At 39.2% G+C, this 23334-nt stretch overlaps 2 protein-coding genes across 5 annotated transcripts; one reads left to right on the top strand and one right to left on the bottom strand.

The window, feature by feature from the left end:
* The first annotated feature begins 1102 nt into the window (after positions 1–1102).
* On the top strand, positions 1103–7685 carry cmc1 (C-x(9)-C motif containing 1). 2 transcript variants are annotated; one of them, XM_054621462.1, is made up of 4 exons: positions 1103–1196; positions 1649–1741; positions 6755–6845; positions 7064–7685. In XM_054621462.1, the coding sequence occupies exons 1-4, from the start codon at positions 1178–1180 to the stop codon at positions 7182–7184; spliced, it is 324 nt and encodes a 107-aa protein (XP_054477437.1). In that variant the 5' UTR covers positions 1103–1177; the 3' UTR covers positions 7185–7685. The 2 variants fall into 2 exon arrangements, with proteins under 2 accessions (XP_054477437.1, XP_054477438.1); XM_054621463.1 differs by having other exon boundaries at positions 1112–1196; positions 1652–1741.
* Positions 7686–8263: 578 nt separating this feature from the next.
* Positions 8264–20223, bottom strand: azi2 (5-azacytidine induced 2). Of its 3 annotated transcripts, none has more exons than XM_054621725.1 (8): positions 19784–20223; positions 17675–17928; positions 16882–16998; positions 16551–16656; positions 16033–16166; positions 15575–15636; positions 13033–13139; positions 8264–10579 (listed from the first exon to the last, which is right to left on the bottom strand). In XM_054621725.1, the coding sequence occupies exons 2-8, from the start codon at positions 17891–17893 to the stop codon at positions 10140–10142; spliced, it is 1185 nt and encodes a 394-aa protein (XP_054477700.1). In that variant the 5' UTR covers positions 17894–17928; positions 19784–20223; the 3' UTR covers positions 8264–10139. The 3 variants fall into 3 exon arrangements, with proteins under 3 accessions (XP_054477700.1, XP_054477699.1, XP_054477701.1); XM_054621724.1 differs by having other exon boundaries at positions 15575–15639; positions 19784–20221; XM_054621726.1 differs by having other exon boundaries at positions 8265–10579; positions 15575–15639; positions 16557–16656; positions 19784–20220.
* Between the last annotated feature and the right edge of the window lie 3111 nt (positions 20224–23334).

The raw sequence follows: 23334 nt of genomic DNA, 5'->3' as shown, positions 1-23334 counted from the left end.
TGTAGATGAAAAGAATGTGCTCCTCCACAGAGGTAAAGTGGCAGCTTTAGCTTTGTAAGGTCAGAGAGCCGTTAGAACTTTTAGTCGACAGGCAAGACATTCACAATATCCCCTCTGCTGGTGGTATGTGTGTGTGGGTGTGAGTTGTGAAGGCGCACTGGGTCTATATGTGGTTTGGATGTGGAGGAGGGTAGTTTGCGCTTATTTCTTAGTGTAGTCTAACGTGTGAAGCTTGTCTTTTGCTTGAAGGTGTGTGTGAATGTCTGCGAGTGTGTACCTGTCGCTTTGACTGAACAGGTGGGGCCCCATTGCATGGGGATCTAGACAGCCAGTCCGCCCCACAACTGACTGTGGTCAACATGCAGTCTGTGGTGAAGGCTCAGAAACATTGTGGTTGGATGTCGATGTACTTTCAGCGGAGCACTCTTTCACCATGGTTGCGGCTTTATTCCCCATATGAGAGTTTGTCGAAATAACAGTTTTTTAATTTTGTATTTTTTCGCATGTGAAAGAAAGAAGAATTTATAGCATTCAGTAATTAAATCCTGCAAAACTAAAGCTATAATAATTCAGCCATAATAACAAACACTGTTTAATTTGCAGCTGATGCTGCCCGTAAATCAAATTACATGTGACATTGGCAAGGGATTTGTACAATATTTTATAATAATGAATACAAATGAAGTAAAAGGCATGTAATAATCTTCACTAAATTTACATTGGCTCTGACAACATTGCACCATTATTTTTACAATATTCAAAAAAATACCTTAGTCCTATATGATGCTTGGCAACAACATCTCTCAAATCATAAAAAAAAACTCATGTTATGGCATTTCTAAAAATCACACCAAATGTTTTTTGTGCAATTACAATGAAAACCTTGAATTTAATGTTGTTATTATTAGTAGTATTAGTGTTATTATTAGTAGTATTTATTATTATTATTAAATGTTATATGTTATTATTATATTATATATTAACCACAAGTGTTTCTAATAGAATGGTTCTCTTGTGAATGTAAATGGAAACTCCTTTCCACAGAAATGACAGAGCCCGTGGGTGACTCTGGGATTTGTAGTTTCTTGCGGAGACTAACTACGTCAGCGGAAGTCTTTTGAGCGTACTCGAGGTCACATTGGTCCTGCTTCGTAATGTTTTGAGAGACATCGCCACAATGGAGGCAGTCAACACAGGTATAAAACATTTCTGCTCCCTTAAGTGCATAATGTGTTTTTTCACGACATAGCGTTGGATAAGTATCAAAATGGCGTCACTCTTTGTACAGCTCGAAGCGTTACTCGATGTTATATATTGATTAGCTAACGTAAACTAGCATACATAAACTTCAGTGGCTTTCTTTACGTAATGTTTCCCTAAGGTCAACGTTATATGTTCCCCGCCTTCCTTCGTGGTCTAAACGTTGACTTTGTAAGCATTGCACGCTGTTCTGCTGTCTGTAAGAAATAACAGAGATGATGTAAATTAGCCCCATATTGTGTTCCCCATGTGTGAGTACGTTACGGAGGAAGACGTTCCACCATAATGAACATATAAGAGGCAGATTATGATGAATGGTTATGATGCTAACCATGGCCCTCGTAGTTTACCCCCTGTATCTGTCTTTATGTTTGCCCTGCTTTCTTAGAAGAGATCCACCTGAGGCATGTGGAGAAAGATGTCCTTATCCCCAAAATGATGAGGGAGAAAGCCAAGGAGCGCTGTGCTGAGAAAGTTGAAGGTGTGTATCTATGTGCAACAGATAGAGCACTTATTTCAAGTTAAGGAAAGCAGGACCACAGCCATTCTTGTCTTGTGTTTTGGTTTTTACTTATAACATTTAAACCAGGAATTAAAATGCATTTCCTTGACTAATTATGAAGTTTGGTTTTCATCTACAAATCAGCTCATTTTTGTGATTCTGTTTTGATTATTTATTAATTCAAATAGTAAAATGTCCTGGATAAGTTCATGGCCCCGCAAAAACAATTTGATAAAGTTTTTCTAAAGAAACATGTACGGCTGTCCTGTCTGAGTCCATAATTATATTTGTCAATAAGTATGACGTTTTATGCAGAAAGAGGCGACTGCATTCAATTTAATAATAATAATTAATAATAATAATAATAATAATAATAATTAAGCCTTTATTAGTCCCACAATGGGGAAATTATTTCTCTGCATTTAACCCATCCCGGAGGAGCAGTGGGCTGCAATGAAGCGCCCGGGGAGCAACTTGGGGTTAGGTGTCTTGCTCAAGGACACCTCGGCATGTTGCCGGTAGAGGGGTTTGAACCACCAACCTTGTGGTTACGGGACAAGCGCTCTACCTCATGTGCCACAGCCGCCCCAAGCCGCCCTGCATTAGGTGATGCAGTTTCTGGTTCTTGGTATTGTTCAGACCGGCTCTCTAGAATGGCTTACTGTAATGGAACTGAGCCAACCAAGTGGGCCATCATTTTCAAAATCAGCAACGCCTGTGCTTTTAGTCAAAATCACTGCTGTGAAAAAAAGTTCAATCAATCTGCATTGAACAAAGATGGTCTTGGTCACACCAGTGACATCACAGTTACGTTCACAAATATTTAGATTTGCAATCCTTATTTCTTTAATTAATTTGTAGATCTGTAATAGAATTGGAGAAAACTAACTGTTCTTTCAACTGCATCCTCAATAAAACCGCAAACTAAGAATTTTATTATATGGACATAATAAAGTTATATTGAGTAATGTTTTCAATGTTTCGTCCGGCCAACACCTGTGCTTTTCCTCCAAAGACAAGTCAAAATACTTTCTGTGAATAAGCCAAATTGTATCATTGAGGGTCGATGAAACATTAGAAACCCCTCCCATTATAACGCAATGAAATTCAACAGCACCACAAAATTCAGCCTTCAGCATGACCAAAACACCTGTCTAAAACAAAAACTGAAGTTTCAATAAATACTCACAAATATAAGCTTCCTGAATGTAGCATTTATAGTTGAGCTGTTCCATAATGCTGTATTAGTTTCAACCAGGTGTGCTTATTAAACTGTCAACTGAGTGTATCCTGTATTACAAATGCAAACTGATAGTCCTTATGATATACTATACTACAAAATTTTAAGAAAAGGTAAAAAATAAACCTTGTTACATTGCTACTTGTTAATTTAACGTTAGGAATTTTTACGGCCAAAGCTTTAATGTTTAATTTTAGCATGCAGTCATTGAAGAATGAAAAGATAACTCATTTAGACCCCCTTTGTGATACTTTTAGATTATTGTTTGACCTTGTAATATTCAGTTCTCGTTACACCAGGGTGTCACAATTGGATACTGCCACCCTCCTGTTTAGTTTGTATCAATGTCTATATTTTACCTGCAGAGAAATTAAAAGGTTTTGGACGGCTGTAAAACAAAGGAATGACTAGAAATTCAAACAGTGTGTTAGAAAACCCCAAAGTATTAGATAATATGAACAAAAGGTTCATTACTACTTTGTTAGTTATGGTTTAACTTTTCCCTGAGGCTGGAGTCGACTATATTTGGCTTAAAGTCTGCTTATAAAAGCCTGTTCACCACACTTATTATCTGAGTATGTGTAACTTTATATAGCTAACTATATTTAATACATAGGAAATGTATTGTAGAAAAAAAAAAAACTGCTTCCCACCATCGTGAACACCCAGTTCTTGATTTTATTTTATTTTTTAAAATTTCTCTGAATTGATAAATAGACCAACTGGCCTGGCACCAGTTGCCCCTTAATCTGCATGGAAATGCCGGCAGCAGCTTTGCTCACGTATGCCCCGTCTACTGCAGCAAGACAGATAATGACTAGGTTATGTGGTTTCGTAATATCTGACAAGCTGCATGAACCGGTGTGTGCTGCACACGCAGCCTAAGGTGACGGGACAGAGAGTGGCTGTGTGGGTAGTGGAAACCCCCATCACGTTACTAGCTTCTCATCCCACTCGTTTTCACACCTCCATGTACGCCCTCTATCATTTCATTCTGTATGTTTGTGTCTGCACTGGGTTCCCACATGTGTTTTACAAAAGAAAGTAAAAAAAAAATAAAAAATGAATCCAGTAGTATGTTTTCCTGTGTGATGTGTCTCTGCACATCTGCCTCTAAACACCACACCGTTGTGTATGGTTGGCTTTGTTGTTGACACTGACAAGTACTTCCGACCTTTACACAATATTTTTGTAGTTTTAATTACCTGAAGGGATTTTTCCTTTTTCATTAATTTGTTCATGTCAATACTCTCACTTGTCTTTCAAATTTTAACCATTTAAAGTAAACAACCCATATTTCAACCCACATATTCAATAAGCAACCACCTGACTAATGTTGTTATATTTTTGCTTTGATTTGCAGAAAGCTACTTGGTTGTAAATTGCATTTATCCAAAATACGGAAGAAAAAAAGTCTCAATTGAAATAGAGATTTTCCCAATACATGAAAAAAGGGATGTGCTGACTTCTTCAGTTCTAATGATGATACCTTGGCTTCGGATATCAGCCAAAACAGAGTACCGATCTGATACCAATGTCGTAAAACTAAATGTAAAACATAAATATATTATTATCAAAATAATAAATTCGGCACTGAGAGCAACTTTGTCATGATGTTTTTGTAGATCTTTGATTTAGTTGTGTTGCATTTTGCAGGGCTACTGCCAACCCTCGCAACTGGCTTTGTAGGTAGCTGTAAAACTTGTTGGCGTAGCAAGCATGAAATATGTTGCTAGCTTACTCAGCTATGCCGTCTCCTGGCATGCTGATGCATTTTATAGTGCACATGTGCAATCAGATGTAAAAATAGAATAAAACAATTGTCACAGATACCTGATCCAGCTGTTTGAGGCAGCATTGGCCAGATATCCGATATTAGGGATGCACAATTATTATTTTTTCCCCCAATATTTTAATCCCTTATTACCTGCCTCTCATAGCCAATGCCAATCATATTATATATATAATCTTCATTTAAAAAGTTCATAAACTGTAGTTTATTATGCATACCCGAGGTGGATGATTTAATATTACATAGCTTTGACCTAAGCAAATACAACTGACATCACTGTAGTTAACATAACAAAAACAAAGGACGGTTCTGACTCTTCAAATGTTCATTTATTTCTTCTGGTAAAGTACAACAAATAACTTCAATAACTTTGGCTTTTATAGACCATTTTACCTAGGAATTCAAGTTACATAATCTGTCAAATCAGAGAGGTAAATGTATTAAATACTCAATTAAAAAATAATAGCTTTTATGGAACCTACAGCCTATGGCTGCTTTGTCTGCAGATATAACCCAATGACATTTTTCCTTCTGTTTTTACTAATTTCGTATTAAAGGTTCACACCTTTTTATCTTCCTCTAAGTCTCCCTAAACGTTCAAGCCCCAAGCTTCTGCTTTCTACTAACTGTCAAACTACACTTCTCTATCTTTAAAAATGGCAAACATAACAGCCTAAAGTGAAGGTGGCATCACACCTTTCTTTAGAAGGGCCTTTTGTGACTACCCTCGTAGATGTGCCTTTGGTTTAGCTGCGATCAGAAAGGCAACCCTGTGCAGCCTCTATTAGTACCATGGGACAGGGATGAGGCGCTTGCTGATTAGATTAGTCGCACTGTTCTGCTTCTCTAAATTGGTTTTGCTGCTGCTTTTTTTCACATCTGCATCCTGATGAAAGTGGCTGTGTGATAACCATACTGATGCCACTGATAAAGGTATTTATGATGTCAGTTGTTTCAAAGGGGACGTGGCAGGGCAGTGTTTTTAAATTAAATCCTTGAGAAAGGGCTTGTTAACAAGGTGAAGAATCTTCAACACCTTGTTTACAATGAGGACCTTGTATGTTTAATCTGGAATACACCACTAGCCAGGGCACAAAGCCACTGATGCTGCCTCGTGGAAGGGCTTTTTTTCATTTGCATCTCAGTTGACAATCACCATATTAAGTTATGATCCAAATGTATAGCTTTTCTGCATTACATTGCCGCCTGTATAGGGGACAGTGACACCCCCTCATTGCCGACCAGTTTGTGGCCACTCCTCTGGTAGAATGACAGATGACTCCTGAGCGGCCATTAACCTGTTTTAAGTGTCTCAACAACACAATACAACAGTGGGAGAGCGCTTGTTTCTGTTGTTGGGCATTGTCCTCATCTGGTGAGATAATCAGCGAGGCAATAACTGGCCCACAGAAGGCAAGTGTTCATGGCCATGTTCCTCTGCATTGCACATGGAGGCCAGAGTCATAGAACTGGATGTTATTGGATGTTGACCCACTCGCGAGGGGAAGTATCCACTTGGTTACCAACCACTGCCAGTCAGAAAGGAATTGAACAGAGCCTATATTTAATTCTTGGGGGTACCGACATTGGTTACAGAGCCAATGTGGAAACTGGGCGACCACCGATGCAACCACTCTGTGGCCTGTACTGCTAAGTTCAGCCATTGTGCACGGAAACATGGGTTTCAGTTTGAGGGTTGGCGACATAGCCTGTGACCAGGTTCCTCCTTGTGGTGGAGTGCTACGATGAGGCCCACCTTGGTTTGCTTGTAGCTACTTATTTTTCTGTTCTGTGCTTGAACTCAAGGATTGAATAGTCTAAGATGAAAGGTCTGATGTCAATATATTTAAAACAAGTTCTAGTAATACCTTTTATGCTTGAGGCTATTGTACATAGAACCTGTTCCTCTTTTTCTGCTAACTTCACCCTCTCTACCACCTTTTTCTCCACCTCCCTTTAGCCTTCAACCACTGCTGTAAAGACTCTGGTTTCTTGATGGCGTTTAAGTGTCGGGAGGAGAATGCAGCACTGAAGGAATGTCTGACGATACAGTGAGTATTTTGCAATTTCCTCTGCGACACTCAGCACTCGCACAGTAAGGTATGTGATGGCATCACGTGTTATCTGACCAACATCTTCTACATGGGCTTACCCGCTCTCACTGACAGTCTCAGCAGTCTCAAACCATATAATCACCATTAAAGTGAGTCACATAAGGCTACATTTAATTCTGTAAAATAAATGCTGTAACCCTCTGTTTTCCCACCAGCTACAGGGACCCTGTGTTCTTCGAGCAGTGTAAGCAGGAGTACATCAAAGAGAAAATGGAGTTTGAGAGGACAGGGATCGCATCAAAGAACAGGAAACAAAAACTACCGACTAGCATGTAATGAACAACATGACACCCAACTTCCCTCGTTTTAAGGTGCTGGCTGTGACGGTCAGAACCAGAACCAAGTCCTAAGAACCAAAGGATACATGGTCATCTGACAGGGTTTATTAGTCTTGAAAGAACAAGCCTGTGCATTTTATTTAAATCTGTGGAGTGAGTGCAAGTAGTTTGATGTGCAAGAGTGGTATATAATCAAAACAAGGAGTTTTTTTTGTTCTGTATATTTGCAAAATGTTGGCCAGAATAATCTTCCTCACTTGATTGAGTCAGCAGCATTTATCTTGCGTTGCCACTAAACTTATAGATTGATATACCATACAGAAAGATCTGATCATAGTCACCTCCTGAACCTAAACCTGGGAGTTTTCACTGAAGTGTATAGCTTCAGCTTTGGAGGCACAGTGTATGTTAGAGAACTGTGACATCTAAGTGACCAATGTGTGATCATGTGACATATGCAATGAAATGTGACATTGTGAATAAAAATATTCATCAGCAGTAAAGTGTTTATCAGTGTGATAAATAAGACAAAACATGAAATGTTCATGAATGCATTTTGTTGGAGATAAACCTTAAACATCCATTGTTTTAGTCAAATACACATCAAACATGATTTACACATCACACTGAAAAACTGAGCAAAAAGTATGATAGTGAGTGACCGTAATGGCGAATCCTTGTCGTACATAATATAAAGTTATCTCCTTGTTCGTTGAATGTGTTTTTCTCTCGTTCTATTTTTGGTGACAGCTGAATATATTTCACAACTGTTGGTTGTCTTACATGTTAAGATTATTAAAAACATAACTGCAGCAAGAGTCTGAAGTCGTAAACAAGGCAGTGAGGTAGTAGGTAATCAAATATATTACGTGAATATATGATGCGTGTCTCCAAAAATCAGGTAGTTGATAAGTTGATTGTTTCAGCAGTAGTATTGAAGCCTTGTGATGGACAGTAGTAATTGTTTTGTTTCATTCAGAGACAATATTTGTGAAAATACTGACATGGCGAAAAGGAAAGAATGCCAAAAAAAAAGTGATTGCTGGTTTCAACTGTAATGTAGCTTGATATACCAAAACCTCCAGTTTTATTATAATGAACCACACAACCTCGTTAAAAATTTGAATGTACAAAGCAAACTCACACAGTCTTTCCTTTCCTTTGTTTAATTGATCATATTTACAAACAGTCTGAAGTGCAGTAAATCTAAAATATAATCCATATCTACTGTACATTGCATTTTGGTTTGCAAATTGTTTACAGAAGTATGAAACTACTGCTGTAAAATAACACTTCTTAAAAATGAAGAAAAAGACCACAGTTATCATGAAACATAGTGAAGAAAATGGAAAATAACAAAAGTCTTTTCAACAACCACGGGCCTTTGTGCACTTTTTGTTATTTGATCAAGTCACAGCTCACATTTCAAGTTTTTAAACTTAAAGCGACCATCATAAAGAGTTTTTATACATATCAGAAGCCTTAGGGGTTCAGGAAGAAAAAAAATCGAAACCTATGCTTTGGAGTGCAAAACTGCGATTGGCAGAGTACACAAGCCCACCATATACATTTATACAGATATGCACATAGTCCCTCAGTGTATCTTTGTATTCCACTCGTGTTTTCTTTTGTACATCCTTCCAGTTGTTTGTACTCTAAAAAAAACAAAAAAAAACAAAATCAAAGAGAAACTTCTCTCCTCACAACAACTTCGCTCATACTGGAAACAAAAATGTATCATAGATTAACATCAGCACAGTACAGAGTTAAGATACATTTTCTATAATTCAAAATCCCCACAAACCTAATTGGGTTTCCAACTTATTGAGGGTTTCAAATACAGGGGAGTGTGTGTTCAGCCTCGTCCATGAGTCCTTCAAATTGAAAAACAGAACCTTATATCTAACGTGTCCATTTACAAGGAGGCTTGATTGAGTGGTGATATTTCTGTGAAAATCGTAAACGGTTAAAACCTTTATTGGTGCCAGTGAGAGTGCATGTTTTATTTCAGTAATCTACACATTTTTTAAGATTAAAATGATTATTTCCTACTCGTTACGCTGTATCCTTAAAAAATCCAAATACTTTAACTGCATTCTCAAAAATGATTTGGTAGCCTACTTTGATACTGATCCGTAAGGACCTTAATGTAAATAATTTTGAGGGAAAATAAAGAACGTCATTTGGTAGCTGTTAAAACTTTAAACAAAACTTATCCTACAGTTACTGCATGTCTGTCGCCATCACAGTACAAAAACAATCACATCAAGTCCTCATACCTACAAATCTCCTTCACACCATCATGAGACACACATGGGACTACATATCTTGTGTACTTTACAGCGATTAAATGTAAAAAGACTTGCATTGGAGGGAGTAGTTTTACAAATTCTGGTACAATGCTGTGGCCCAAGTGATCACTGGCCACAGTGAATGGAGAAAGAGGCCCTTTGAGCCCTATCAGGTTTATTATGACGATATACAGACACAGGCAGGCCAAAGATGCCCACACACTGATCTGCACACACACAGGCACACTCTGCTTGATGTGTGTATATGCACACACAGAAATGAAAAGGGCTTGTATGCATGCTTGCACTCACTAAGCGTGTGCATACAAGGACACATACACACCGACAAACAACTCTGCTGAGGGTCTCTCATCAAATGTTCCTCTGCAAAAGTCCGATATGTTCTCTGATGCGGTGTGCAGAGATGACGGAGTGATGAGTTTACAGAGTCTTTACCTCAAAAAAGGCCTCCTCTGGCCTCAATTCGTTCCCATAACCAGCAGGTCCAGTGCAGTCCAGCCAAGAGGAGTGGTCTTATCAACTTAAGGCAGGTTAGGTGGTAGCTATGTGGCAGGGTTGGAGAGTCCATTTGTTCGTCCATTCGTTTATTTTCCATCTAATTACACTCTATTTAATCATCTGTTCTCCCATCAAAGTTCCTCTCAATAGGGCTTGGCCCACTCGGCGTTGGGCGGGATCCTAGGGCAGCAGTTTCCGATTGAGGATGAGGAGTTGGATGCAGCGGAGTGTCCCTCCCAGAACATGGCGTCACTGGGTTTGGGGGGGCTGGGGAAGGACCGCGAGCTGTCGTCCAGGGAGGCTTGGTTCAGGGGAGGCGGGGGCAGGACGACGGAGCAGGTGTCGCTGCCAACCAGGGCCTCTCCTGAACAGCTCTGGGAGGGCCAGGGCCCATTGTACCAGCAGTCCTCCCTCAGGCTGTCCGGCAGCAGTGTGCCTGACGAACCGCCGGCGGGGGGCAGGGGCGGCCGGAGCACGAGGGGAGTGGGGGGCACTAGGGGGCGAGGCGCTGACGCCCGGGGAACTGCGTGGTTGTTGTTCTTTTCCACGTCGTCAAGACACTGGACTGGGACCGTGGAGGCAGCTGGGGACGGAGAGAGGGGTGGGAGGATAGAAGGGGGAGTCGATGTGAAGGATGGAGAGAGGACGAGAGCAAAAGACAAGAAAGGTTGGATGAAGTCGTGTATATTGTTGCAAAAATGCTTAAGAGAGCCTGCAAATATTTGCATTGTAATTCAAAGAAATATATACTGTATATATATAAAAAAATTAAACAATATTTTGACAATTGGTAATGATAGTATTATCATTAATATTCATTTTTATTTTCCTTATATGGGAACATGGTGACACTTCTTGACATAGTTCCTAACAGAGGGATCAGGTTGAATATTAAAAACTGAACATTGCCAAAAGTTGACACTGGGTGCTCAAAATGATTCTTGGTGTTTCTTTACTTATATTTTAATCAGTCAATATGGGATCAAAGAATATTTTTAGTTAGGTTTCATACAATATTTTATTTAGACAAAGTTATTGTATGGTTGAGAGGATAGAATGAAAATGAAAAAAAGCTTTTCACTACCTTAATATTTGGAATACAGTTCAATTTGAGTGCACTTCAACTGCAACTGTAGACACATTAATAGAGCACAAAAGATTATGGGCGTGATATCAAAGCAATGTATTCTCTGTGTCTGAATAGTTTAAAATTGGCATTAAGTACTTAATTCAGAAGACATATCTGCATTATTAAAAGCTGTCAGAAATGGATAACACTGATTATCATTTACTTCTCAGCTTTGGGTTCATTTCTACCATTCAGTGCAAGTAGACAGGAAAAGAAACAAGTGGCACACTCGAGGGGAGTATTCATAAGACTTCAGATGAGATAAATCTTACTCCATTTTTCTATGTATATGTATAAGATGAGAAGTGTGAGTGAAAACAGTTTTTCTTTAAACTACATCATTTCTGTAAAATCCCGCTGGCAGCATAAATTAAACCATCCCCTCTTTCCTCCAATAGCTGGAAAGTCTCCTTTTGTATTTAGCACCAGGATCTCACCTCTGTTCTCACTTCTTTACTTATTTACATGTGGATTAAACACAGGTTTCTTAAGCGATTTCCAAAGTGCATTAAGCAAGCCTTTTGATCCCTCACTAGATACTAGGCATCACTGTGTAAAAACAGCGAAGTGAGGTAAAATCTTGCACCATGCAGAGCAGGCTTCATATTGGACAATAAAACCTCTGCACCATGTAAATATCCACAATAATAATGAGGCTTTGTTCACTAGAAATAATCAAATAAACCTTTATGCATGAACTAAGCCACACTTTAATTGCGTACAAAGCATATCGATACACAAACAAATGTCCTAATCTCACAAACACATCATTGCGTTGCGATCAAATCATCATTTTGAGCGAATAAACTTAAAATGAGCGTCTCCTCCCGCTTTTTTCCCCTGCAACTCTCCATCCACACATCCTCTCTCCATCCATCCCTCCCCGCTACTCCTCCACGAGAGGGTCTCCTGAGTCTAGGATTTGAATAAAAGTGATTCCAAAGGAGTAACATTAGGAGAATACAGATGCACAATATGACTGAATAAATACATAGCTTCTCCCCCCCCCCTTTCATATCTCCCTTTCTTTGCCACTCCTGCTTTCCTTATTTCTCCATCTGCCTCATCTAAGTTACAGGATTACCCTGTTATTCAGCGGAATAAATAGGCCAAGATTTATTTTTCTTGCTATTTTTTTCGTTCTAATTTTCACCTCCTAGTCTCCTCTTCTGACATGCCGATGGGAATCGACAACAGAGGTAATCTCTCCTGGAGTAGAATACATCATCACAGAGGGAGGGGAGAGGCGGAACAGACTGTTTCATGATGTCCTTGATCAAAGTGTTTGAGTATTTCGATAATAGCGACAGTCTTATCACACTCTACAAATTGTGACAAGGAGCAGCAGGAGAAATCTTCTCAGTGAGTAGTACTTCTCCACAGAAAAGCCTTCCTTTAACAGAAGAGAGGCAGCAGAAACCCCCATCTTTCCTTTCATGGTAGCCACATAAGTTATTGTGTAGAGAGGCATATCGGACATTTCGGACGTATCAGGTCAAATACACATTTGCAAATGTCAGATTCAATATAGAAAACACTTGAAAGTACAGTTCTTTCACTCCTTCAGGTTGGCTATTAAAAACTTGTGTGGTTTTACAGTCTCTAAGTATAGGAATTAACTTCATAGTTGTATCTTTTCACTCTCTGCTTATCATTCATTTTCCAGTATAGTCCAGTATATTCTTTGTCACTTTTAAACTGAATGCTTCTTCAAAAGTATCACAGACCATGCAATGCTTATTTTTCATGTTTATGAGGGGTACAGACAGCTTCCTATGCTGTACATACTGGGGAGAAAAGCAGAAGGGGAGCACAGATAACAAAGTTATCACATTAACTGAGACAAGCACAGAAGATTAAAATACATTCTATTCAAATTAACAGCGACAAATGTATGCGTTTCTCACCTTGTGGCCTCAGTTTTCGAATCAGGCCCGTTTGGTGCTTCAGCTCTGTGTGGAGACGAGTGACCTCACAACACAAGGCCTCGTACGTCTGCTGCATGCTCCTCTCCCTGCAGGAGAACAGATTATTCCCTTTAAACATTTAGTTTGAAGGAATTCTGCTTTTCTAGAGAGCATGTGTGGTTAAGAACATCCAACTGTCAAAATAAATCTCCTGGTGTGAAGATTATAAGCAGTGAGGCATACTGTAGCTCATGATTTTACTGGGGAACCATTCAAATAGGTAGACCTCTGACTTTCCTTTCCTTAAACTCATGGAATGTCTAATTTTGCATGTTTGTTGACATTCTGAGGTGTAAAACTGGCACATAACTTTAATTTGGACAAGGATGTATAATCATAGAAAACTAGTCCTTTTAATATACTTGTATTAAAATCCTAGACTCAGGAGAGTTTCTTTGTGATAACTGTAATTCTGCTATATACTTTGTTTCTTTGCTGACACATTAAACAAAGTCGCCAACTGCACTGATGAGTTTCACAGGTGTTAAGCATAATCATTTACCTTTATAAAAAGGCACATTTACGCTATATTTCATTGACTCGCAAACTCTTCCCTACATTAACAAAAAATGCTTTTCTTGACACTTAAAGGATTATTTATTAAATGCTAAACCACCCAGTAACATCAGCTGCAATGCAAAACGAAAAAAGTGGAGGAATTTGAGGCAACACCTAAAAACTGTCCTATTCACACCTTATGTAAAGATGAAAAATCTCATCAACACTTAGCGTTAACTTCGAACACCTGCCTGGAACAATTTTTTTTAAGGACAACCTTATATTTTTTTTGCTTTATGAAAACTGCTGACACGTGAAACAATTATAATGCACCACAAATAGAATTTTCTTCATGAATTGCGAGGAGATGCTTATTTATGGGGGGGGGGATTCGCCCCTTCCTCACTGACGAGACGGCGCAGGTGCTCATCCAGGCTCTTGTCGTCTCCCGCCTGGACTACTGCAACTCACTACTTGCCGGAGCCCCGGCGTCGGCCATCAGACCTCTGGAGCTTGTCCAGAAAGCTGCAGCACGTCTGGTGTTCAATCGCCCCAAGTTCTCTCACACAACTTCCCTTCTCCGTTCTCTACACTGGCTCCCTGTAAGAGCTCGCATCCAGTTACAGACTCTGGTGCTAGCCTACAGGGCAGTGAAAGGAACAGCTCCTTCCTATCTCCAGGCCTTGGTCAAGCCCTACACCCCCGCCCGACCACTTCGCTCTGCTGCCTCGGGGCGACTGGTTGCCCCGTCGCTCAGAGGTCCCTGCGGCCGATCCACCCGGTCACAGCTTTTTTCTGTCCTGGCCCCTCAGTGGTGGAATGAACTCCCCACTGACGTCAGGACAGCAGAGTCGCTGCCCATCTTTAGGCGCAGGCTGAAAACTCACCTCTTCAAGAAGTACTACCCTGAGCCTTCCTCGTAGCACTTATTGTATTCGTATTAGTTTGTTGCACTTATTGTATTCGTATTAGTCTGTTTCTGCACTGTACTTTTGCTCTGATTTATGCTCTTAGATGTTTGTTTAAGAAAGGAGATGCACTTATGACTTCTGGTGACTAGTAGTTCTCTTGAATACCTATGTTGAATACACTTCCTGTAAGTCGCTTTGGATAAAAGCGTCTGCTAAATGACTGTAATGTAATGTAATGTAATTTACTGGAGATTACCTTCACAGCAAAAGTAGGGCAATGGAAGTTCCATATGATATACACCTTGTTAACATCAAAACACTGGAGTGCAAATTTAAAGTATTTGTATTGGACACAAGTGTTAGGGGTTTAGCTGGTGTTGATCATAAAGCTCAGGTAACTCTGGGGTTATGATGTATAATGCTGCACCCTCCTCTAGTGGCCAAAGGGGACCATTACAACACCAGCAGATACCATGACATCACATCCCATGTATCTACCAGGTGTGGACTCTCATGCCATAAGTAACTTTGTGGTGTTTTAGCCAGAGTACATGGCTAAATTATGCATATTTATTTTCTAGGATGCAACTGCATTCCTTTAACATTAGGTTTGATGTAAAACACATTATCTCAAGTCCTATTTGTTGCATTTGAAGTTGAAAATATGGATTTGAGATGTCATCCGTGTGTTGCATTTAAGTGCACATGGAAAGCATTGCAGCAAGCTGTCAGAAAACAAAAGCTAATCGAACATGGACATTTTGAAAAGGATAATGTGTATTCTGGAGCTGCAAGCATTAAAAATCTTGATTGTTACCTTTTAAGGTTTAGGTTGTCTACGTTAGGGCAAATGTATTTAAACTGGTATTCTGCATGACAAGCAAATGTATTTAAAGTAAGACAAACAATACTATACAGTTTATTTCTACTGATGGTTGCCTATGATGACTACATCCAACTGAAGGATGATTATGTACACAGTGCTTACTCCCTTTGTCATTTTTTGTCACTGATATGAGAGTTGGCCACTGAATGGGCAGCCACTCTTGAATGATAATCATAAAACACTTTACCTTGTATTATGCTTTGTGTCACAGATCTGGTCCAAGCCTGGTCCGTTAAGGCCATGGGGTTCCTCCTAGATCAGAGTAGAGTTATGCAAAATAGAGAGCGGAGGCAATGTCTGAAGTTGTTTTTAGTACTTTTGTGTGTTTTATTGGACCATTACAGAGAACTCCTCCTCTCCCATTCAACCCATACTTCCCTTTCTATTTGTTTCTCTCTTTAAGACTATATATTATTCTAAAGAATATCCATCCCTGGCTGATGTTCTCAGTCCCACTTCTCTCCATCACTGTCTCCCAGTGTCATCCTATCTCGCTCTGCCCAAACACCTCTACTCCCCGCTTTTCCTCTGTTCTAGTTACGCCACATCTCTGACAGGAGCAGCGCTGCTCTCTCCAGTACCCCCCCCCCCCTTTAACTATCCTCTCCCTTTTTTCTCCTGCTCTGTCTTCCCACTTCCACTTACCCCACTTCTCTCTAGCAGTCTGTTGTTTTCCAGTGTCACCCTCTCCAGCTCCTCCTGCAGTTTGTGGATTTTTAGGTCAGTGCCGACACTGTCCACTTGCCAGTAGTCCTGAGGGCTGTTCAGGCTCTTCATCACTGGACATACACAATAATAAAAAAAAATCTATTGAACTTGGAAAATGTTGAGTGAGATAAGCTAATGCAGTTAAATACAGAGCAACACACTTTAATACGTAAAGCTAAAGAAGATTTTATGCAGTGGTGGAAGAAGTGTGATCTTATATTTATACAAGTACAGTACTTGAGTAGATGCAATTAATAACTTTTCATCCCCAGTTTTACTTGTCATACTTCAGATTGTACACAGTTGCGTTGTACTGGCTTCCCCTCACAGACATCATTATTAAAATATGTCAACAAATAAATGTACAGTATCATCTGAATTTAGGAAAGAAACGAGGACGTATGAGGTGCTGCTTTGATGTTATACAGAGAAGAAGGCAACCCTGTGTGCCCTACCTGTACCTTGGCTGGTCTCCATCTCCGTCCTCAGCTGAAGTAGCTCCAACTCTTTGGCCTGGAGCTGCTCCGTCAGCAACCTCTCACTCTCACTCTTCTCCTTTTTCTGACAGAGAAAGAGCAAGACAGAGAAGAGGGGAGAGTCAGCATTCATATCAATGAACCAAACACACTCTCTCTCTCTCTCTCTCTCTGCCCCGGGCAAGATCTGTGCACATGTGCTGTATTTGTGTCATGATATCATAAGCTCTTTGTCCTTAAAAATACTACTTGATCTTTGTGCGAGGCTCTAGTCAGTTTGAGAAAAATACAAATGAATCAGTAAACGCACCAGTTTATTAAGCTCCAACTGCAGGTCCTCCTTCTCTATATAGATGCCTCGGTAAGCACTGAAGGCCTTGTTTACGTACTGGGGACCTTCTGATGGAGGAGCCTCTGGCCTAAAGAGCTACAGTGGAGATAGATAAGATACAAAGAGAAGAGAGATCAATTTCTTTCAATTCACATATCTGTGGTAGGAGGTTACTTTCCTACCACCACATCTTATCTTAATCAGCCAAATGCTGCACCAGATAAAACTGATAAGAATAATTTAGACACTTCTAGAGAGGCAACTCTGCCAACATGTTTTGCAGCATTTTCACTTTAGCCTACCATCTTTACTAGGATCCTTCCTGTTTAAATATTTCGATTCTTTTTTTTTTTTTTTTTTTTTTTTTCAATCCAATTTCAGGAGCCAAGTGTAGAGCTCCAACACATTGCATGGCAAGAACATACTTTTTCAGAACCCCTCTCTGTTTTTAGACAGAGCAGATTTATTTCTGATTGTTTTATAGCTTTGACTATAGGCCAACAATATTAATGATGCTGGCATGCGGACTCTCCCAGAGGCGGTTTTTTGGCGGTTGAATCTGCTGACTTTTCTAAACTTTCTCTGAGCATTTTGTGTTTGTCCGTAATTCCAATGTCCTGGAAAATGAATAAAAAATAATTCTCTATTTCTTAACCTCGCTCTCTGTTTTTTTTAGCCACCTGGATAAGCAGTTCAGTCTTTTACTTCATTCTCCTCACGCTATAAACTACTAGCCTCTCTTAAACAACCACCTCTTCATTTATATCCATACCTTATCTTCCAGCTGCTTAACCCTCTTCCTCAGCAATGTGTTCTCTCGCTCTGTGTCTCTCAGCCTCTTCTTGATGTCCTCATAGGCCGTGACCAGGGCAAAGTGGGAAGCGACAGATTCATCGCCAGCACACACCGATAAAGGACTCTCGCCAGCAGCGGTGTAGGCCGTCTCATGTTTAAGGATGCAAATGTCATCATCCACTGCCAGGGGCTCCATGCCTGCACAGGCCTACTCTGTAGCAGATAGAGGACCTGGGGATAACAAGAAGGTAGTTTTATCATCACAGTGATGAATCTCTGTTTGTTTTTGGTAAAAGAGACCACAAAAAGAATGAATTGAATGGAGTCCCATTTAGTTTGACAACTTTAGTTAGCACCGACTATCATAAAGCATTTGTATTGCCTTGTGATTACCATACATTGGTTTGTTAAGTAGCTTTGTTACTAGTTTCTGCACATTATTGTGACATGTTAGGGGATGGCTGGCCATTGCTATGTTTTGTACCACATATCCCAAAGATCATTCTGCAATAAAACAGCGTCCCTTTGCTGTTACTTTGTTCAGTTGTTGACATTTGCTGCAGGAAATGAACAATGCATCACTTCCTGTGTGCTAGAGACATTTGAAGTATTTAGAATGTTTTCTCAAACTGGTTTGTCTGTGATACTCAAGTTAAATGAAGTGTAAAGGGAACTAAACAAGAACTTGAGCACAATGCTTCAAGCTTAAGCAACAGCAATTCATATATAAGTTGTTTAGTCTGGATTCAAAAGCAAACTGTCACTAATAGGCAGAGTTCAACTTAAATTTGATGGGGTTTACAAATGATAAACCTTGTCCAAATCTTAAATTATCTAGTTAATCTCATTGTATTACTGGCTCTTCAAATGTTCAAATGTTTGTTCGACAGGTGTGTTTTGCTTCATCTTTACGTCATGTCAAAGTTAAGGAACAGGTCTGGAGAGGATTGTAGGTGTGACTATGCGGATTGGAACAGGCCTCAACCAGCATCAGAACACATATGGATGAACTCTGTGCGGCCATCATCAGGCCCGCCTTACAATAACATATGTTTATTGTGCATAAGTAGATTCAACCCTATGTGTGTTGCAGTTTTGCAGTTTGTGATATCTCGGATCGATTGCCGTTTGCCCTATAATATCAATACTGTACAAACATACTATTTGTTTAAAAACAATTTCTAAAGTTTTAAATACAAATGGTAACCGTGGATTGGACACAGTTACAGGGGAGAAATGAGAGCCTCACAGTGACCTGTTGTTACAAACCACCAACACAGATCAATTGACTCTCAGCTAGAATGAAAGAAGACCCTTGACCAAACCAAAACCCCGCACCCTCCTTGATCCTTTGTGTTTGCAGTAAGTTAGCTCGGCAGGAGAGACAGTGCAGCTAAAGCTAGTTGATGATGTCAGCATGCAATGATGCAGCAAACACTGGGGAGCCAAGTTTTTTTTAACAGTGAAGGCCGAATGTTTTCGCAAAATAAGTTTCATGAGGATGACTGGACATGATCTAACATCCATGCCATGGCTACGAGGCAAGAACGACACCAACGCAGAACCGCTGACTTTAAAAGACGACTTGGGGAAAATGGTATGAAATCGAAAGTGACCCCAGCAAGTGAAAACGAAAGTCAACGTGTAACCAAAACAAGGCACGAGTAAGACCGTCACCGCGTTAGCCTGACCCGGGTTAAACACCAGAGCTAACGGCTAACAGGGGGGGTGAGAGCAGCAACGACACCTTATGTCGTCCAAGGAGGCATTGACAAGCAGCCATAATTGGGATGTAAACAATCAATGACTCTCGTTTGTATACGATGCTAACGTTACAGTGTTAGCTTCCGTTAGCTCTGTTGACGACAAAACCACACCGACAGGCAGCTGTAACATAGATGTTTAAATGAATCACATAACACAGACAGTCACATGGGGATGCATAACACATGTATCAATAGACTCCGTAATTACAATGATCGATCTGTTGGTGATAACAGTGAGCTAGCGTTAGCTCTTGGCTAACGTCTTCCTGCGAGGTGAAGCACAAGCAGTCGATGCTGTTTCCCTCTCGACCCCCACTAACCGTGTTAGATGCTCTCCTCAGTTCAGTGACAGTACACCACGCAGGGTTAGCATTGATTCTCGAAGAAAGGAGACCTGTTTCTCGGAGGAAAACAAAGAGACGAGGCTGGACTCTCGCACCGTGTCAGGACTGACAGGTGAGGAAACAAAAACTTCCGGGAGTCACTTGACTGCTGGAGTCCTTTCAAAATAAGCGCACCACGTAAATAGAAGTGAGAAATATCACCCGTGGCGTACTAGTGTGTGAAGGTGTGTTAACGCAGTTTAGTTGAACAACGTGTGAAAGAGGGGGGAAGTTCTGCTGGATTAAAAGACAGTTCAGAAAACACATACGGATGTGCCTGAAAGAAACACGGTTGTCTTCAGTGAGGCGTTCAGTCTGTGCGTTAGTCTGCTTTACGTTACAGGGTTGGACCTTCATTATTGGACGGTTGAGCCTCCTTAACTACAGGTATATTTTTTAAGCAAGTACAGTACCAGTCAAAAATGTGGACACACCTTCTCATTCAATTTTTATTTTTTTCTACATTGTAGATTAATATTGAAGACATCCAAACTATGAAGGAACACATGTGGAATTATGTGGTAAACAAACAAATGCTCAACAAACCAGAATATGTTTTATATTTTAGATTCTTCAAAGTAGTTGAATGAGAAGGTGTGTCCAAACTTTTGACTGGTGTGTGTGTATATATATATATATAGTACCAGTCAAAAGTTTGGACACACCTCATTCAATGGTTTTTCTTTATTTTTCTACATTGTAGATTAATGTTGAAGACATCTAAACTATGAAGGAACACATGTGGAATTATGTGGTAAACAAACAAATGCTCAACAAACCAGAATATGTTTTATATTTTAGATTCTTCAAAGTAGTTGAATGAGAAGGTGTGTCCAAACTTTTGACTGGTGTATATATATATATATATATATATATATATATATATATATATATATATATATATATATATATATATATATATATATATATATAGTACCAGTCAAAAGTTTGGACACACCTCATTCAATGGTTTTTCTTTATTTTTCTACATTGTAGATTAATGTTGAAGACATCTAAACTATGAAGGATCACATATGGAATTATGTGGTAAACAAACAAATGCTCAACAAACCAGAATATGTTTTATATTTTAGAGTCTTCAAAGTAGTTGAATGAGAAGGTGTGTCCAAACTTTAGACTGGTACTGTAGGTAAATGTTCCTATTAAAGTTTGAATGAGAATATATGTCCAAACTTTTGACTGGTGTGTATATATATATATATATATATATATATATATAGTACCAGTCAAAAGTTTGGACACACCTCATTCAATGGTTTTTCTTTATTTTTCTACATTGTAGATTAATATTGAAGACATCCAAACTATGAAGGAACACATATGGAATTATGCCCTTGTTTTAAATTGTTTTAAACAAAGTGTCCTTCAACAAACCAGAATAAAATGTTTTATATTTTATTATTCTTTAAAGTAGTTTAATATAGAAAGGTGGTAAACAAACAAATGCTCAACAAACCAGAATATGTTTTATATTTTAGAGTCTTCAAAGTAGTTGAATGAGAAGGTGTGTCCAAACTTTTGACTGTGTGTGTGTATATATATATATATATATATATATATATAGTACCAGTCAAAAGTTTGGACACACCTCATTCAATGGTTTTTCTTTATTTTTCTACATTGTAGATTAATGTTGAAGACATCCAAACTATGAAGGAACACATGTGGAATTATGTGGTAAACAAACAAATGCTCAACAAACCAGAATATGTTTTATATTTTAGATTCTTCAAAGTAGTTGAATGAGAAGGTGTGTCCAGACTTTAGACTGGTACTGTAGGTAAATGTTCCTATTAAAGTTTGACGTCGCACGTCACGACCCTTCCTGACGGTGGTGCCAGAGGTCAAGGGGTCATTAAACCACGAGGTCCATCATTATCTGGTGAGTTAAGAGTCTTGTCTTGGAAATAAGAATATTTTTTATTAATATTAAATTATTACAAATAAGCACCGTTAAAATAATTAAAAAAAAACATTAAAGAGATGAGTTAGCTTCGTCTGTGCAAGTGAATAGCGTTAAAGCAAAAGCTGCGACTTTACGCGCTAGTTTACGTTAACTGTTGATTCCACTGCTGACGTCATAACGTGAGCTAACGTAAACAAACCAGTAGTCGCTCACCTGTTCAGGTACGTTCACTTCAGCTGAAACGGGCCATTATTACTCACAATACATTTGACATTGGCGGACAAATAAAATAAAATAGACGTATTTCATGTCGCAGTTATTGAGCTGGGAGGTATAGCTAGCCAGCTAACATTAACCTTGTTAGTCGCTTATTACTTGTAATTAATTACAAATATATAACCAGCCCTTCACTGTGATGACTTTTGGACAATTAATTGTAAAGGCCGCTTCACCAAAGCCAATCAGCCCATTTTGACAGCTAAGGGAAGGTTAACATTTCTTCATTCAGTAGTGGATGTGGAAAAAAAAAGATAAAACAGATAATGAAAGAGTTTGGAAATTGTAAACCTGCCACCCTTTGACATGTTTATTTTAGTCATGAATTGGTAATGATGTCACTGGAAATTCCAACAGGAAGTATGTTAAGATGTGTTCCTGGTGGGGCCTTCCGCACTCAGGCCTTTCTCTCAGATTAAACCTAAATAGTTGTGAGGGAGTCCATTGGAACTGGTTCACACAATGTGGGATCCACAATGTGAAATCTCAAACTAGTTGGACCGTTCATTAACAGTAATGAGATATTCATATCACTTTCCAATAGTAACTCTAAAGCAGTAGGTTTAGTAAATATGCTTACTAAAATATAATGCCATCTAGACATGAAATGACCAGACAAAGTCCAAACATAGCTATACTAGTTGATCAACCTGTAATATTAACTATTTTAATATTGATAGTCATGTGAATCTTCGGATGTGTTGAGGAAGTGAAAAAGAAACATGAGTGTGGGATTTACCAGCAGACAGTGATTGTGCTAGGCACAACATTAAAGTGTACGTACAGTATATGTGTTTGTAAAAACACTAAAGTTCACTAAAGTTCACGTGCTCTCATAAAGGACAACTTGTTTTCATGATTTCTAATGTTGGTTTTACTCTACTGTGTGTTTTTTGGGAGTATGTCACCTATAATATTCACTGCTTTTAAAAGTACGTATTTTCTGCATTCATTGCAAACTAATTCTTAAATGTGCTATATTAATGACTTTAAAGGGCATAGGAGTCAAAAGTGTGAAATAGGAACCCTGTGTTTTGGCTGTGGAGGAAGATGCGTAGATCAGTGACATGGCATGTGAAGAGGAGCCCAAAATCTGCATCTTAAAGACTCGTGAGTGTAAGTCCAGCACTTACATATGTCACCTCAATAGATAATATGATATTACTCTCTTCCCTTTGACTGTGGCAGACTAGTTTGCCTTTGTTCTTAGTCTTTTAGAGAGTTCAAATCATTTACAATTACAGTATAAAGGTGGTCCTTCATTTCTTTATAGATAGGCTGTGAT

Source organism: Anoplopoma fimbria, chromosome 20, assembly GCF_027596085.1.
Source record: "Anoplopoma fimbria isolate UVic2021 breed Golden Eagle Sablefish chromosome 20, Afim_UVic_2022, whole genome shotgun sequence".
Taxonomy (NCBI): Eukaryota; Metazoa; Chordata; class Actinopteri; order Perciformes; family Anoplopomatidae; genus Anoplopoma; species Anoplopoma fimbria.
Note: the sequence above shows the minus strand (reverse complement) of the source record. Positions and strands in the feature narration are given on the sequence as shown.

Excerpts from the sequence above, each read along its gene's own strand:
- cmc1 (XM_054621462.1), top strand. Across the intron at positions 1,742-6,754 it reads CTGTGCTGAGAAAGTTGAAG|CCTTCAACCACTGCTGTAAA; the intron begins GTGTGTATCTAT and ends ACCTCCCTTTAG. Across the intron at positions 6,846-7,063 it reads AAGGAATGTCTGACGATACA|CTACAGGGACCCTGTGTTCT; the intron begins GTGAGTATTTTG and ends TTTTCCCACCAG.
- azi2 (XM_054621724.1), bottom strand. The coding sequence starts at position 17,893 with ATGGAGCCCCTGGCAGTGGATGATGACATTTGCATCCTTAAACATGAG. Across the intron at positions 16,999-17,674 it reads TTAAGCAGCTGGAAGATAAG|CTCTTTAGGCCAGAGGCTCC; the intron begins GTATGGATATAA and ends TCTCCACTGTAG. Across the intron at positions 10,580-13,032 it reads TCGAAAACTGAGGCCACAAG|CTGCCTCCACGGTCCCAGTC; the intron begins GTGAGAAACGCA and ends CTCCGTCCCCAG.